Raw genomic sequence first — 15,686 nt, 5'->3', positions numbered from 1 at the left:
CCACGTGGGAGTCAAGCGACATAGCCATTACGCTAACTGCTGGTTCCCAAGTTGCTGGACTTTCATGTTGTTGACTATGGTTCAAGTCCCAGTGGCTTAAAATTCATGCTGGGCATGCCAAAATCCTGAGAAGAGGGTAGAGAAGGGATTGCAGCATGGCAATCCCTCCGGGGATGATTTCTTGCTTTCTGTCTCTGTCTTTCTCCAGTGAGCACATGCCACCTATACCAAAAAATCTCTCTTAAGGGACCAGCAGTTAGCGTAATGGCTATGTCGCTGGACTCCCTTGTGGTTGACCACTGTTCGAGTCCCAGACCCGGTGGGGAGGTGGCTTTGCTACAGTCTCTTCTCTTCCATTCTCCTCTTAGGATTTTGAACATACACGCACGCATGCCCAGCATGAGTTTCAGGCCACCGAGACCAGGACTCGAAGGGTGGTTGGCCATGTGGGAGTCCAGTGACATAACCATTATGCCATGTACTAGTCCTTCATGTCTAGCTTTTAGTAAGAGTTCTGGGACCAGCAGTTAGCGTAATGGCTGTGTTGCTGAACTCCATGTAGCCAACCGCGGTTCGAGTCCCAGACCTGGTGGCTTAAACTCACACTGTGTATGTGCGTGCCCAAGATCCCGAGAGCAGAATGGAGAAGAAGGGATTGCGGTGTGGCCATCCCCCCTGGGGGGTGATTTCTCACTTTTTGTCTCTCTGTCTCTCTCTGTCTTTCCGGCGAGTGCACGTACCCTATAGCAAAAACCTCTCCAAAAAGAGAAAGAGTTCTTAGCAGTGGTCAGGCACAACCTCAGCAGGCACATCCTATAAGAAGCTAACTTAATTAACTATGTAGACTGCACAGACTGAAAGTCCCAAATGGCATCTTGCTGGTGCACTGAAGACAAGGCATTTAACCACGCAGGGGAAACAGTGCCAGCCGCAGGGGTAAGGGTCCTGAGATGTCTATTCTGCATCCAACATCTGGAAAGCTACCGAAATGGAGAGGTCCAGTGGGCTCTCCCTACCCCACCCACACATACTCTAAAATGCAAAATCATGATATGAGAGCCAACAGGTGATGTGGGGGTTACAACACTGGATCCCATACAGCCGGGTGCATGGTTCGAGTCTCAGATCGGTGGCTTGAAAATCATGCCAGGTGCTTGTGTGTGCATAGCCAAAATCCCAGGAGAAGAATGGAGGAGAAAGGATTGTGGCATGGCCATCCCCTCGAGGGTGATTTCTCACTTTCCTTCTCTGTGTTTGTCTCTCCCTGTCTCTGGCAAGTGCATGTGCCCTATAACAAAAACTTACAAAAAAATTATGATATGGGGCCAGCCAGTTGTGTGGTAGTTAAGGCAGCTAGGTCCCACATAGCCAACTGCATGGTTCGAGTCCCAGACCCAGCAGCTTGAAAAACATGCATCTCAGGGCCAGCAGGTGGCATGGAACATGGGGAGCTGGATTCCCACACGGCCAACCACGGTTTGAGTCCCAAACCTAGTGGCTTACTTTCTCATCTTCCCTTTTTCTCTCTCTGTCTCTATTCAAATTTTTAAAAATAATAATAGGGGCTGACAGGTGGCATGGTATTTAGGGTGCTGGACTCCCACATGGCTGACCATGGTTCAAGTCCCAGACCTGGGAGCTTGCTTTCTCACTTAACCTTTCTCTCTCTCTGGTCAAATTAAAAAGTAATAACAACAACAAATGGAATTAAATGAATAATTATTTTAAATAGCAGTTAACAAGTGGAATTAAATTATTATTTTTAAATAAAAATAATAAATGGGGGACCAGCAGTTAGCATAATGACTATGTCGCTGGACTCTCATGTAGTGGACGGCAGTTTGAGTTCTGGACCTGGTGGCTTAAACTCACGCCGGGCGTGTGTGCGTGCATGCCCAAGATCCCGAGAGAATGGAGGAGAAGGGATTGCAGCATGGCCATCCCCCCTGGGGGTGATTTCTCGCTTTCTGTCTGTCTCTGTGTCTTGCTGGTGAGCGCATGCACCCTATAGCAAAAACCTCTCAGAAAATAAAAAGGGGGGGGGAATTAAATAAATCATTATTTTTAAAAGATAATTACTTTATTTAACTTTATTTATTTATTTTGGAGAGGTTTTTGCTATAGGGCGCAAGCACTCACCAGGAAGACAGAGAGACACAGAGAAAGCGAAAAAATCACCCCCCAGGGGGGATGGCCACGCCGCAATCCCTTCTCCTCCATTCTCCTCTCGGGATCTTGGGCACACACGCACACATGCCCGGCGTGAGTTTAAGCCACCGGGTCCAGGACTCGAACCACAGTCGACTACATGGGAGTCCTGTGACAGCCATTACGCTAACTGCTGGTCCTATTTAACTTTATTTACTTATTTGACCAGAGGGGGACAGAGTGAGAGAGAGAGAGAGAAAACAAGCTGTCAGGTGCAGAACTTGAACTATAGTCGGCCATATGGGAGTCCAGTGCCCTTAACCACCAGCCTCCAATAAATAACTATTTAAAAAAAAAATAACAAGGAAGAAAAACACTTATCTGCATGTGTGCCCAAAATCCCTGTGATTGCAGTGTGACCATTCGCCCTGGCAGATTCTTGCTTTCTCTGTCTCTGTCTCTAACTGTGTCTCCATGAGCACACATACACCTATAGCCAAAGAGTTTTTTAATTCTACGGTATTTATATTGGGGGCAGAGCCGTATTCATTCAGGTTCCAGTAGCAGACACTGCATTTCTAGGCTTGGCTTTCTGGGACCGGGGTTTTTACAAGGTACACAGCTCCAGTGAATTCTCAGCAAGAGTCGAGAAAAAAGGAGAAGCTCCTCTCCCTGGCATGTCCAGGGAGGGTCCTGAAGCCCAGCCTGCCCGATTACCCTGCTCAGGACAGCAGGAGGAAAAGGCCCAGGCCAACCACCCCAGGCTGGAGACAGGAGCCTCAGGAGAAAAGCAGAGTCTGCAGGAAGGCCCAGGCCTGGTGAGCTGCCCACCCTCCCCACCTGCCTGCACACGAGTGCAAAGGGCAGAACCCCACAGGTGGAGCCCTCCACCCCCAGATCGGAGCAGTCCAAACGCATCAGTGTCCCTGAAGCCAGGAAACAGCGGCTGCCAGGTTTCCTAAGGCGCCCTTTTCATAAACCAACCGCGCTGCCCACAGTGGCTCAGGAGGCCACGGGGGCTCTTAGGAGATGCAGTCATGTTAGAACAACGAAGCACTTTTCCTTTATTTTTTGGCATACACTGTGGGGTCACAGGCATGTCTGCTTAAAGGGGCGCCCGAAGCTGGTGTCCGTCAGGCCCTCATTCTGCCGGGAGGCCTCTCTGGAAGGGGCGACCAGTTGACAGACGCCCCAGATGCCCTCCATGCCAATCATAAAAACGTCATGACCGTCCCGTTCTTGCCAATCTGCCAGGGCTCCAGAGGGAAAAAGCGGATATTTATCCTTCAGGAGACAGAAAAGAAGGCGTCAGCTCCGGGTCTAACACCTCATCTTGCAAGACCCCTGCCAGGCACTCCTACTGCAGGCCCTCTGGCCAGCCTGCCTCAGCTCCCCCCGGCATTTTCCAAGTTTATTCATCCCAGGAATGATCTTCTGCTGACCCTGGACAGGGTGGTGTGGCCTGTCAGGGGCGGGATGGGGGCTGGATATCAGGGTTCATCTCACGCAACACATACAACACACAACAAGCAACCACAGTAGTCACTGTACGCCTTGTCATTTCTATCACACCAGGGGGCTCCCCAAGGGCATGCACAGGGCCTCAGCACCTGTATTCTCAAAGCCTGGCTCAAGACCAGGTATAGGGGGACCCCTGATTCATGTCTTAGGACTGTGTTATTCTCACACAGCTGATGGTGAAGAGCACCAGAGATTCAGCTATCCAGGAGTGTGTGTGTGAATGTGTGTTAGGGGGATGATAGCCTCAGTTTTTCCACCTGTAAAATAGGCATAATGGGGGCCTGCAGGTAGCGTGGTGGCTAGGGCACTGGACTCCCCCATGGCTGACTATAGTTCGCTTCCCAGAGTGAGCAGATTGAAAAATCATGACAAGGGATCTGGCAAGTGACGTGGTGGTTAAGGGTGCTGGACTCCCACATGGTCAACTACGGTTCGAGTCCTGGACCTCATGGCTTGCTTTCTCACTTTCTCACTTTCTCTCTCTCTCTCTTTCACTCCATCCCTCTTTGATCAAATTAAAATTAATTAATTAAGTGAAATGAACTATTTTTAAAAAGAAAAATCATGACAAATAAATAGATAAATACGTGTCTATTTAAAAAAAGGGGGGGGTGGGGAGGGCTGACAGGTGGCATGGTATTTAGGGTGCTGGACTCCCACATGGCTGACCATGGTTCAAGTCCCAGACCTGGGAGCTTGCTTTCTCACTTAACCTTTCTCTCTCTCTGGTCAAATTAAAAAGTAATAACAACAACAAATGGAATTAAATGAATAATTATTTTAAATAGCAGTTAACAAGTGGAATTAAATTATTATTTTTAAATAAAAATAATAAATGGGGGACCAGCAGTTAGCATAATGACTATGTCGCTGGACTCTCATGTAGTGGACGGCAGTTTGAGTTCTGGACCTGGTGGCTTAAACTCACGCCGGGCGTGTGTGCGTGCATGCCCAAGATCCCGAGAGAATGGAGGAGAAGGGATTGCAGCATGGCCATCCCCCCTGGGGGTGATTTCTCGCTTTCTGTCTGTCTCTGTGTCTTGCTGGTGAGCGCATGCACCCTATAGCAAAAACCTCTCAGAAAATAAAAAGGGGGGGGGAATTAAATAAATCATTATTTTTAAAAGATAATTACTTTATTTAACTTTATTTATTTATTTTGGAGAGGTTTTTGCTATAGGGCGCAAGCACTCACCAGGAAGACAGAGAGACACAGAGAAAGCGAAAAAATCACCCCCCAGGGGGGATGGCCACGCCGCAATCCCTTCTCCTCCATTCTCCTCTCGGGATCTTGGGCACACACGCACACATGCCCGGCGTGAGTTTAAGCCACCGGGTCCAGGACTCGAACCACAGTCGACTACATGGGAGTCCTGTGACAGCCATTACGCTAACTGCTGGTCCTATTTAACTTTATTTACTTATTTGACCAGAGGGGGACAGAGTGAGAGAGAGAGAGAGAAAACAAGCTGTCAGGTGCAGAACTTGAACTATAGTCGGCCATATGGGAGTCCAGTGCCCTTAACCACCAGCCTCCAATAAATAACTATTTAAAAAAAAAATAACAAGGAAGAAAAACACTTATCTGCATGTGTGCCCAAAATCCCTGTGATTGCAGTGTGACCATTCGCCCTGGCAGATTCTTGCTTTCTCTGTCTCTGTCTCTAACTGTGTCTCCATGAGCACACATACACCTATAGCCAAAGAGTTTTTTAATTCTACGGTATTTATATTGGGGGCAGAGCCGTATTCATTCAGGTTCCAGTAGCAGACACTGCATTTCTAGGCTTGGCTTTCTGGGACCGGGGTTTTTACAAGGTACACAGCTCCAGTGAATTCTCAGCAAGAGTCGAGAAAAAAGGAGAAGCTCCTCTCCCTGGCATGTCCAGGGAGGGTCCTGAAGCCCAGCCTGCCCGATTACCCTGCTCAGGACAGCAGGAGGAAAAGGCCCAGGCCAACCACCCCAGGCTGGAGACAGGAGCCTCAGGAGAAAAGCAGAGTCTGCAGGAAGGCCCAGGCCTGGTGAGCTGCCCACCCTCCCCACCTGCCTGCACACGAGTGCAAAGGGCAGAACCCCACAGGTGGAGCCCTCCACCCCCAGATCGGAGCAGTCCAAACGCATCAGTGTCCCTGAAGCCAGGAAACAGCGGCTGCCAGGTTTCCTAAGGCGCCCTTTTCATAAACCAACCGCGCTGCCCACAGTGGCTCAGGAGGCCACGGGGGCTCTTAGGAGATGCAGTCATGTTAGAACAACGAAGCACTTTTCCTTTATTTTTTGGCATACACTGTGGGGTCACAGGCATGTCTGCTTAAAGGGGCGCCCGAAGCTGGTGTCCGTCAGGCCCTCATTCTGCCGGGAGGCCTCTCTGGAAGGGGCGACCAGTTGACAGACGCCCCAGATGCCCTCCATGCCAATCATAAAAACGTCATGACCGTCCCGTTCTTGCCAATCTGCCAGGGCTCCAGAGGGAAAAAGCGGATATTTATCCTTCAGGAGACAGAAAAGAAGGCGTCAGCTCCGGGTCTAACACCTCATCTTGCAAGACCCCTGCCAGGCACTCCTACTGCAGGCCCTCTGGCCAGCCTGCCTCAGCTCCCCCCGGCATTTTCCAAGTTTATTCATCCCAGGAATGATCTTCTGCTGACCCTGGACAGGGTGGTGTGGCCTGTCAGGGGCGGGATGGGGGCTGGATATCAGGGTTCATCTCACGCAACACATACAACACACAACAAGCAACCACAGTAGTCACTGTACGCCTTGTCATTTCTATCACACCAGGGGGCTCCCCAAGGGCATGCACAGGGCCTCAGCACCTGTATTCTCAAAGCCTGGCTCAAGACCAGGTATAGGGGGACCCCTGATTCATGTCTTAGGACTGTGTTATTCTCACACAGCTGATGGTGAAGAGCACCAGAGATTCAGCTATCCAGGAGTGTGTGTGTGAATGTGTGTTAGGGGGATGATAGCCTCAGTTTTTCCACCTGTAAAATAGGCATAATGGGGGCCTGCAGGTAGCGTGGTGGCTAGGGCACTGGACTCCCCCATGGCTGACTATAGTTCGCTTCCCAGAGTGAGCAGATTGAAAAATCATGACAAGGGATCTGGCAAGTGACGTGGTGGTTAAGGGTGCTGGACTCCCACATGGTCAACTACGGTTCGAGTCCTGGACCTCATGGCTTGCTTTCTCACTTTCTCACTTTCTCTCTCTCTCTCTTTCACTCCATCCCTCTTTGATCAAATTAAAATTAATTAATTAAGTGAAATGAACTATTTTTAAAAAGAAAAATCATGACAAATAAATAGATAAATACGTGTCTATTTAAAAAAAAGGGGGGGGTGGGGACCAGCAGTTGGCGTAATGGCTGTGTTGCTGGACTCTCATGTAGCCGACCACAGTACAAGTCCTGGACCCGGTGGCTTAAACTCACACTGGGCGCATGTGCGTGTGTGCCCAAGATCCCAAGAGGAGAATGGAGGAGAAGGGATTGCAGCGTGGCCATTCCCCCTGGGGGTGATTTCTCACTTTCTGTCTCTGTCTCTCTGTCTTTCTGGTGAGCGCACACGCCCTATAGCAAAAACTTCTTCAAAAACAAACAAACAAAACAGGCAGGACCAGCAGATGGTATAATAGTTACGTTGCTGGATTCCCACATAGTAAGTTATGGTTTGAGCCCTGGACATAGAGGCTTGAAATTCATGCCGGGGACATGAGCATACATACCTAAACACCCTAACCCTAACTAAACCCTAACCCTAACCCTAACCAAACCCTAACCCTAACTCTAACCCTAAACCCTAAGCCTAACCCTAAGCCCCATAAGAATGGAGGAGGAGGGATTGCTGCATGGCCACCCCCCCTGGGGGAGTGATTTATCACTTTCTGTCTCTCTGCCTTTGTCTCTCCACTAAGTACATGTGCCCTACAGCAGAAAAATAAGTAAATAAATAAAAAGAAAAAAATGAAATATTAAAAATAAGATAGGCATAATGGAGTTATCTACCTCATGGGGACGGCATGTCTGTGCAAGGTGGTGTGGGCAGGGCTTATAACGACCAAATGGGACCCCATAGATAAAGCACCTGTAGCCTGCTCAGCATATGGTACGCATTCATACATCCCTTATCTTGTTAGAATTACTATATTATCTTGGGACCAGCAGTTAGCGTAATAGCTATGTCGCTGGACTCCCACGTAGTCGATCGCGGTTCGAGTCCCAGACCCGGTGGCTTAAACTCACGCCGAGCGCATGTGTGTGCGTGCCCAAGATCCCGAGAGGAAAATGGAGGAGAAGGGATTGCGTCGTGGCCATCTCCCCCCGGGGGGTGATTTCTCGCTTTCTCTCTGTCTCTCTCTGTCTGGCGAGCACACGCGCCCTATAGCAAAAACCTCTCCAAAAAAAGAAAAAAAGAGAGAGAAAAAAAAAGAATTACTATATTATCTCTCCCCAGCTGGAGGATTGGGCCTGAGTGCTCAGTAGTACCCGGGGAATGCTCTCCCTGACTCTATGCTATGCACCAGTCCTGGCCATGGGAGACTGCCCAGCGTTGCTCAGCAGTACCCAGGGAATGCGCTCCCTGACACAGCCAACCCTCACTAGCTTTGTTAGGCCAACAAAGGCTGCATTTTGGAAGGACTCTTCGAGCCTCTTACACTATTAGCTCCTCACAGACACGGACTCTGCGGTATTTTTCACCCCGAAGCAGATGTCAACCCAACCACAGGTCTGGGTTGTAGGGGCTTCTTGTGAGGAAGGGAGGCAGTTTAATCACCCGATTCTGCTCACAGAAGTGGAGCCCACCAGCTGGAGATGGTCCAGAAACCAGCTACAGGGAGACCAATGCTCCTTTCACTGCTCTGTAACCCTTTCCCTGGATCAGGTTGAGTCACAGGTTTAAAGGTCACAGCCTCAGGATATACCCAGAATTCCTTCTGAACAGCCGGGGAAAATCAGACCCTCTGGCTTCTTTGGGCTAATAACGTCTTCTTAGGCTGCTAGGTGCCAAGGCTGCACACAGCCCTTCCCATGGTACTTGCGACGCCCCCCGAGGAGTGGTTAAAAGGCAGCTTTCCCAGTTTACAGGGAAACCCCAAGGTCAAGAAAGAAAACAAAAAACAAGTCTTTCCCGGGTGTCACAGGGATAGCTGCAGAGCTGGGAATTCACTCGATGCCGCTGCCATTCTGAAGATGGACCCACCACCAGGAGGCCTGAGTGGTCTAGGGGCCCTGGGACAACGGGCCCTGAAAAGTCTTTCCCCAGCAAAGCGTTGGAGAGGCCCTGCCATGGGAGACTGCCCAGGGTCGCTCAGCAGTACCCAGGGAATGCTCTCCCTGAGTCTACGCACCGGTCCTGGCCCAGGGCCAGCTCCTTGGTGAGGAACTCGAAGAAGCTGGCGCTGTGGGCTCGGTTCTGCTCAGCCGTGCCCACCACACCGATGGAGGAGACTAACAGCTGCGCGCAAGGCTCGGTGGAACCGCTCACCGCCATGGGTAGGCCGGGCCGCACTGTCACGTTCACGCGCTGCGAAAGACACAGAAGTTTGGCCTGAAGTTGCAGTCTGGCCCCCCGCGCCAGAGCAGAGACGTGCGGGGCCTGCAGGATCGGGGATCCCCGGGGCATGGGCACGGGTCATTAGAGATCATGTCAGGGTCATGGCTAGGGAGGGCAACGGTCTGACATAGGAGGGGGGACCGCGGAGTCATGGGGCACAGAAAGTCAAAGCGTGGCAGGTGGAGTCAGGGATCCCTGAGGGGTGCAGTCGGGGTCACTATGAGAAAGTGGGCGTGGACAGAGCTGGACCCCCAATGCATCGACCTCCCCTAGCCCGGTGCTCCCCGGACCACGCTCACGTTCTCGGGTTTGCCCAGGATGGCGGCGGCCGCTGCGCAGAGCCTCTTCTCCAACCCCGCCGGCAAGCGATCAGCCGGCAAATTCGTGTCCAGCTCAAGGAACGGCATGTCGGTCAGAGGGACGTAGGGGACTCGGCAGAGACAGAACCGGCGGGCAGTCGGGCTGGGAGTACCCAAGGCTTGTAGAATAGGGGCGGGGCGGGGCGTCACAGCAACCAGGCTCTTCATTGGCTGGGCAGAGACTGCGCGCTCTCCGATTGGCTACCCCATCGCACCCCGGCCCCGCCCACCCAATCTAGCGCAGTTTCTGCTCCAGCCCCGCAGGCGGTAGATTTTCCCTCTTTAGGCTTTGGGAACTGCGGACGCCTGGCTCCTAGCTCATATTTAGATGAAGATTTGAACACCCACCCAAAACCTACACACTCCTTTAGGGACCTTCCCCAGGCCCGACCCTCATAACGATCGCCACGGGGCTTTCGACTTCTTTTCAATGAGTTGCGGTGGGGACAATGTTAGATACTATTGAACCATCAAGGAGCCGCGTCGGGGCGCCTGTGAGGCTGGACAGAGATAGGCTCATGGCAGTCTTGTAGCCTCTTATGTCAGTGGTGAGCCAGTGTCCATCAGAGGCTGACAAAAATGTTCTTTAAAAGAGGGAAATCGGGAACCAGCAGGTGGTTGGACTCCCTGCGTTCCTGTCTACCCCAGACCTAGCAGATTGCTTTCTCACTTTCTTGCTCTTTCTCTCTCTGGTGAGTGCACCTGCCCTATAGCAAATGTCTAAATAATAATTACTTTAGGGGGACCAGCAGGTGGCATGATGGTTAAGGCGCTGGACACTCCCACATGGCCAATAGCGGTTCAAATACCGGACCTGGTGGCTTGCTTTCTCACATTCCCTCTCTCTCTGTGTGTCTCTCTCTGGTCAAATTAGGATAAATGAATCAATAAATAAAATTAAATAAATAATTATTTAAAAATAATAGTAATAATTAATCTTTTTTTTAAAAAATGAAAATCTTGGTAGAGTTCAAATAAGATTATCATCACTGTTACAAGTTATTTGAGTTGTTAAATCTCAAATATAATTGAGATTGTGTGGGTCCATATAAAAAGTCTTCAAAAAGTTCATGAAAACGTGTATATTATATAAAAATGACAGGGCCTCACCCCCAGTACAGCAGTTAAGCATTGTGGATAGGGAATTCAATCCCACATGACCCAGTGCAGCTGACAGCTTGAAAAACACATTGGGGCGTGTGTACATTCCCCAACTCCTGAGAAACAGGAAAAGCCATTATGTGTGATCACAACCCCTTGGGAGGTGTTTCCCCCAACCTTGCACCCAAGCACACCTGTCCGCTCACAATTTAAAAAAATAAAAACTATGACTGGAGCCAGCAAGTGGTGTGGTAGCTAAAGCGCTGGACTCTCACATGACTAACCACAGTTCAAGTCCTGGATCTGGCGATTGCTTTCTCTCTCTCTCTCTCTCTCTCTCTCTCTCTGTGTCTCTCTCTGGTGAGCATGTGTGCCCCATAACAAATTCAAAACTACTACTAATAATAAATTTAAAAAATTTAAATGTGTTCAATACTAATATGCTTTAAAATGAATAAATTTCAATTTTTTGCATCAAGATAAACTGGTACTTCAATTCCATTTTTCCATGAATTTTTTTTATTGCCAAAGGGCATGTGGACCCATCAGAGACAGAGAACGAAGGAGAGAAAGTTCCCCAATGGGATGTGATCACACTGCAATCCCCCCCCTTTTTTTTAGAGGTTTATTTATTTATTTATTTTTCTACAGGGCACGTGCACTCGCCAGAGAGACAGAGAGACAGAAAGCGAGAAATCACCCCCCAGGGGGGATAACCACGCCGCAATCCCTTCTCCTCCATTCTCTTCTCGGGATCTTGGGCACACACGCACACGCGCCCGGCGTGAGTTTAAGCCACCAGGTCCGAGATTCGAACTGTGGTCGACTACATGGGAGTTCAGTGACATAGCCATTACGCTAATTGTTGGTCCCATACTGCAATCTCTTTTCCTCCTTGATACATTCGGTCAAGCTTTTGGGCAGGTACACACGTATGCCTGGTGTGCTTTTCAAGCCTCCAGTGCCAAAATTCCAACTGCCCAGTAGGCCATGTGGAATCCAGCTCTCTTAACCACCAGGTTATGGGGCAGGTCCTCCGTGAACTTTTTGAAGTCCCGTCATATGTCCTTCAATTACAACTATAAGATACTTTTTCAAAAGAGAGATTATTGCCACGGGGCACGTGCACTTACCAGAGAGAGAGACAGAAAGCGAGAAATCACCCCCCAGGGAGGATGGCCATGCTGCCATCCCTTCTCCTCCATTCTCCTCCTGGGATTTCGGGGCATGCATGCACACATGCCAGGTCTGAGTTTCAAGCTGCCTGGTTTGGCACTCAAACCATGGTCAACTATGTGGGAATCCATGACGTAACCATTACAGCAAATAAAATTCTATGGAAGTGTGTGTAATAAAGGAGCCTCCACGGGGAGGCGAGTGGGCCAAGATGTGGTCACGACCCTAGCACATTAGAAGTCCGTTTATCAGATGATTCAAACATCAGAGGATCTAGGACATGAGACAGTTAAGCTGTGACAGTCCTGGGGCAGATGACAGGAACAGGGAACAAATCTGGGACCCAGAATGAGGCACAGAGAAGATAGCGATCAAGGTTAGGGGTGAATACGGGAGAGCGAGGTTAGGGGTGAATACAGGAGAGCGAGGCTGCTTAGCAACACCGGGAGGGCCAGGGATGACCCTCCCTGCAAGGAGGTTTATGAACCAGTCAGCGTCTTACCTGTGGGACACGTGGTGAGGCCATTCCTGATTTGGACATGTCTTCAATGGGTCAACCCCCCGATCCATGATCCACACTCAGCCCAGGGGTGTGACACTTGCCCCCTGCCAGGACTGAGGACAGAAACACTGGGGCTGAAGAGCCCTGAGGGGTCACTTGGCTTGGCCTGGGGCTGGGCAGGTCAGAAACGTCTCCCTGGAAAAGCGACAATGGTGCCTTATGTCAAAAGACCAGGAGGTGCACTAGGCATAGAAGATGAAGAGGGAAGGCCAGCCCGGTGGCCTAGTGGTTAAGGGAGCCAGATTCTACATGGCCTACACCGGTTTGAATCCTGGCCCTGGTGGCTTGAAAAAACACACCAGGCCCATGTGTGTGCATGCCCCAAATCCCAACAAGATGAAAAAATAAAGGAGAAGGGATTTCGGCATGATCACATCTCGAGGGTGGAGCTTACCTCGCCCTCCACTCCACTTCCTCCCCCTGCCCCCCACCCCCATGAGTGCACATGTCCTCTGACAGTTTAGAAAGAAAAGAAGATGGGGACCAGTGGGTAGCGTGGTGGTCAAGGTGCTGGACACTCTCACATGGCCGACCATGGTTTCAGTCCTGGACCTGGTGGCTTGCTTTCTCATTTTCTCTCTCTCTCTGGTCAAATTAAAAATAAATGAATGAATAAATAAAGTTAAATATATCATTCTCTTGTCTAAACGGTCAGCCATGTGGGAGTCTAGTGCCCATAACCACCACGCCACCTGCCTGCCCCTAAATAAATAATTTTTTTTTGAGAGATTTTCACTGTAGGGCACGTGCGCTCGCCAGACAGACAGAGAGAGACATAGAGACAGAAAGCGAGAAATCACCCCCCAGGGGGGATGGTCACGCCGCAATCCCTTCTCCTCCATTCTCCTCCATTCTCCTCTCGGGAGCTTGGGCACACACGCACACGCGCCCGGCGTGAGTTTTAAGCCACCGGGTCCGGGACACGAACCGCGATCGACTACGTGGGAGTCCAGCGACATAGCCATTACGCTAACTGCTGGTTCCCAATAATTTAAAAAAAAAAAAGAAAGAAAAGAAAAGAAAAGAGGATGAAGAGGGAAAGGCATGAGTCAGTCCCAGGATGCTCAAAAATAGGAGCTAATGGCTATGTCACTGAACTCCCACGTAGTTGACCACAGTTCGAGTCTCAGACCCAGCGTCTTAAAACTCACACCGGGCATGTGTGCATGCGTGCCCAAGATCCCGAGAGGAGAATAGAGGAGAAGGGAGTGCGGCGTGACCATCCCCCCGGGGGATGATTTCTCGCTTTCTGTCTCTCTGTTTCTCTCTCTCTCTTTGGCAAACGCATGCACACTACAACAAAAATGTCTCTTTAAAAACAAAAACACCTGCAAGTGTTTAAGGTGCTGGACATTTCCACATAGCCAACCATGGTTCAAGTCCTGGACCTGGTAGCTTGCTTTCCCACTTTCTCTCTCTAACTCTCTCCCTGGTGAAATTTAAAAACAAAAAATGAATGAATAAAATTAAATAAATAATTAAATTTGTTTTTTAAAGTGGGAGCTGAGCGAGGGGTCTGAAACATGTGTGATCAGAAGGGGGAAGCCTGGGGAGATGGAGCAAAGTCTTGAATGAAGAATGCAAAACGACTTGTACTTCGGCTTAGGGCAGTGCCGAACCATGGAAGGTTTCCAACAGGAGGACAGAATCAAGTCAAGTTTACTAGAGCTCTTACAGGAGGTCCCATGGAAGCTGGAGCGGAAGGGTATAAGTGGGGTGACAAGACAGAAGGATGTCAGCCTAACACTCAGGGGTCACTGGGTTCCAGAGACGGTCGGACAGCCCAGGAGACAGGTGGCCCCAGGTCTTTATTCTGACAAGTCAGTGTCTCTGTTGGTGGCTCTGCAGGCCCCAGTCACCCATTCACTGCAAGAACACCCGCACTAAGGGCCTCAGCTTCTCTTTCACAGCAGGGTCTGCTGGAGGCATGTCCTTGGCCTTCAGAACAAGGGCGTGGGCTTCCTGGAAGAGGTCTTCCCCGACTGCAGCCTCCACACGCTGCCGCCATGCAGCCAGTTTGGGTCGGCCCTCGAAGACTCGGCAGCCGGCACTGACAGGCTGCGGGGAGAGGTAGCCAAGCACAGGCACTGAGAGGCAGGGCAGAGCAAGCATAGGGGGACGGGACCTGCTGTAGGGGTTCCCCGATGGACTTTCTTTCTTGGACCACGTGCATGATGGGCTGGATGGGCTGAAGGGGGGTCCCCCTTGCTGGGGTCACTGGGACACGCCTCAACCTCACCGCAGTGAGGACTTACAAAGCCACATTTTGTAGGTGAGGGTACTGAGGCTCCAAGGGAGCAGTGACACCCAGGGCCCCGTAGCTAGGAAAGGCAGCGTGAGTTGGGACGTCAGCTTCCTCCCGGGACATCCCACTGCCCTGCACCCCGCCTCACTCCAGGACACTCACATGCATCAGTTCTGTGATGGCCACCAAGTCCGCCATGGAGATGTGGGGCCCCGTGAGGAAGGCCTGGTCACGTAAGAACTTGTCCTCCAGGAGCTGCAGGCACCTGTCCAACTGAGCCAACGTGGCCGCCAATGTCTCGGGGGGCACCACCTCGCCCAGGAACCCCGGCAACATCATCTGGTGGGCCAGCACACAGAGAGGGGGTCAGGGTCTGCCCAAAGCCCATCTCAGTTCCCACCCTCATCCCAGCCGTCACCAGCCCTCTGGTTTCTGCTTGGCCTCACCCACCCCCTCCCACCATGGCCACCAAAAGTCCTCATCTGCTCCAACAGGGACAGCCACCACCTCGCCCTGGATCCTTACCCAGGGCCGCAAGCAGGAGCTTTCTGCAATCTGAGTGTACCCGAACCCTTTCCTACACGAAGCCTTCCATGGCTCCCCATGACCAAGACCTCGGCACAAGGCCCTCTCTGGCGTTGTAGCCACTCTCTCCCCACCTGCCCCCTACCACGCCCCAGGCTTCTGTGGTGGGACTGTGTGTGAGAAGCCCCCAGGATCTGGCTAAAGCACATATTCCTGATCTATACGTCTGTGTGGGACCTGAGGCTCCGCATTTGCCAAAGCTCTCTGGTGACGACAGTGCTCCTGGCGCATAAACCATACTTTTTTTTTTAAGACATGCCAGTCAGTGACATAGTGATTAAGGCAATTGGGTCCCACATGGCCGACTATGTGGTTCGAGTCCCAGACCTGGCAGCTTAAGAAATACACTGGGGGGAACCAGCAGTTAGCGTAATGGCTATGTCGCTGGACTCCCACATAGTCGACCGCGGTTCGCATCACAGACCCCGTGGCTTAAAA

The 15,686-nt window shown here is 50.9% G+C and overlaps 2 protein-coding genes across 2 annotated transcripts in view; both read right to left on the bottom strand.

Moving 5' to 3' along the window:
• Positions 1-5,911: 5,911 nt before the first annotated feature.
• LOC102483953 (D-dopachrome decarboxylase) lies at positions 5,912-9,706 on the bottom strand. Its single transcript, XM_006157160.3, has 3 exons — positions 9,520-9,706; positions 9,015-9,190; positions 5,912-6,157 (listed from the first exon to the last, which is right to left on the bottom strand). The coding sequence occupies exons 1-3, from the start codon at positions 9,625-9,627 to the stop codon at positions 6,085-6,087; spliced, it is 357 nt and encodes a 118-aa protein (XP_006157222.1). The 5' UTR covers positions 9,628-9,706; the 3' UTR covers positions 5,912-6,084.
• A 4,353-nt stretch (positions 9,707-14,059) lies between these two features.
• LOC102483550 (glutathione S-transferase theta-1) overlaps positions 14,060-15,686 on the bottom strand; it is an 8,526-nt gene continuing 6,899 nt past the window's right edge. Inside the window, exons 4-5 of the mRNA XM_006157159.3 lie at positions 14,826-15,002; positions 14,060-14,476 (exon numbers count right to left, since the gene is read on the bottom strand). Of these exons, the coding sequence (XP_006157221.1) occupies positions 14,282-14,476; positions 14,826-15,002 (372 nt within the window). The 3' untranslated portion in view covers positions 14,060-14,281. The remainder of the gene's footprint in view (positions 14,477-14,825; positions 15,003-15,686) is intronic.

The sequence above is a fragment of the Tupaia chinensis genome, unplaced genomic scaffold, assembly GCF_000334495.1.
Source record: "Tupaia chinensis unplaced genomic scaffold, TupChi_1.0 Scaffold000531_1, whole genome shotgun sequence".
NCBI lineage: Eukaryota > Metazoa > Chordata > Mammalia > Scandentia > Tupaiidae > Tupaia > Tupaia belangeri.
This window is presented reverse-complemented; position numbering and strand designations above follow the sequence as displayed.

Bases quoted from the DNA above. Each gene is read 5' to 3' on its own strand.
- LOC102483953 (XM_006157160.3), bottom strand. From the start codon at position 9,627: ATGCCGTTCCTTGAGCTGGACACGAATTTGCCGGCTGATCGCTTGCCG. The intron at 9,191-9,519 runs GTGAGCGTGGTC...TGTCTTTCGCAG, and splicing joins TCCTGGGCAAACCCGAGAAC to CGCGTGAACGTGACAGTGCG. The intron at 6,158-9,014 runs GTGCGTAGACTC...TGTCTCCTGAAG, and splicing joins CTGGCCCTGGGCCAGGACCG to GATAAATATCCGCTTTTTCC.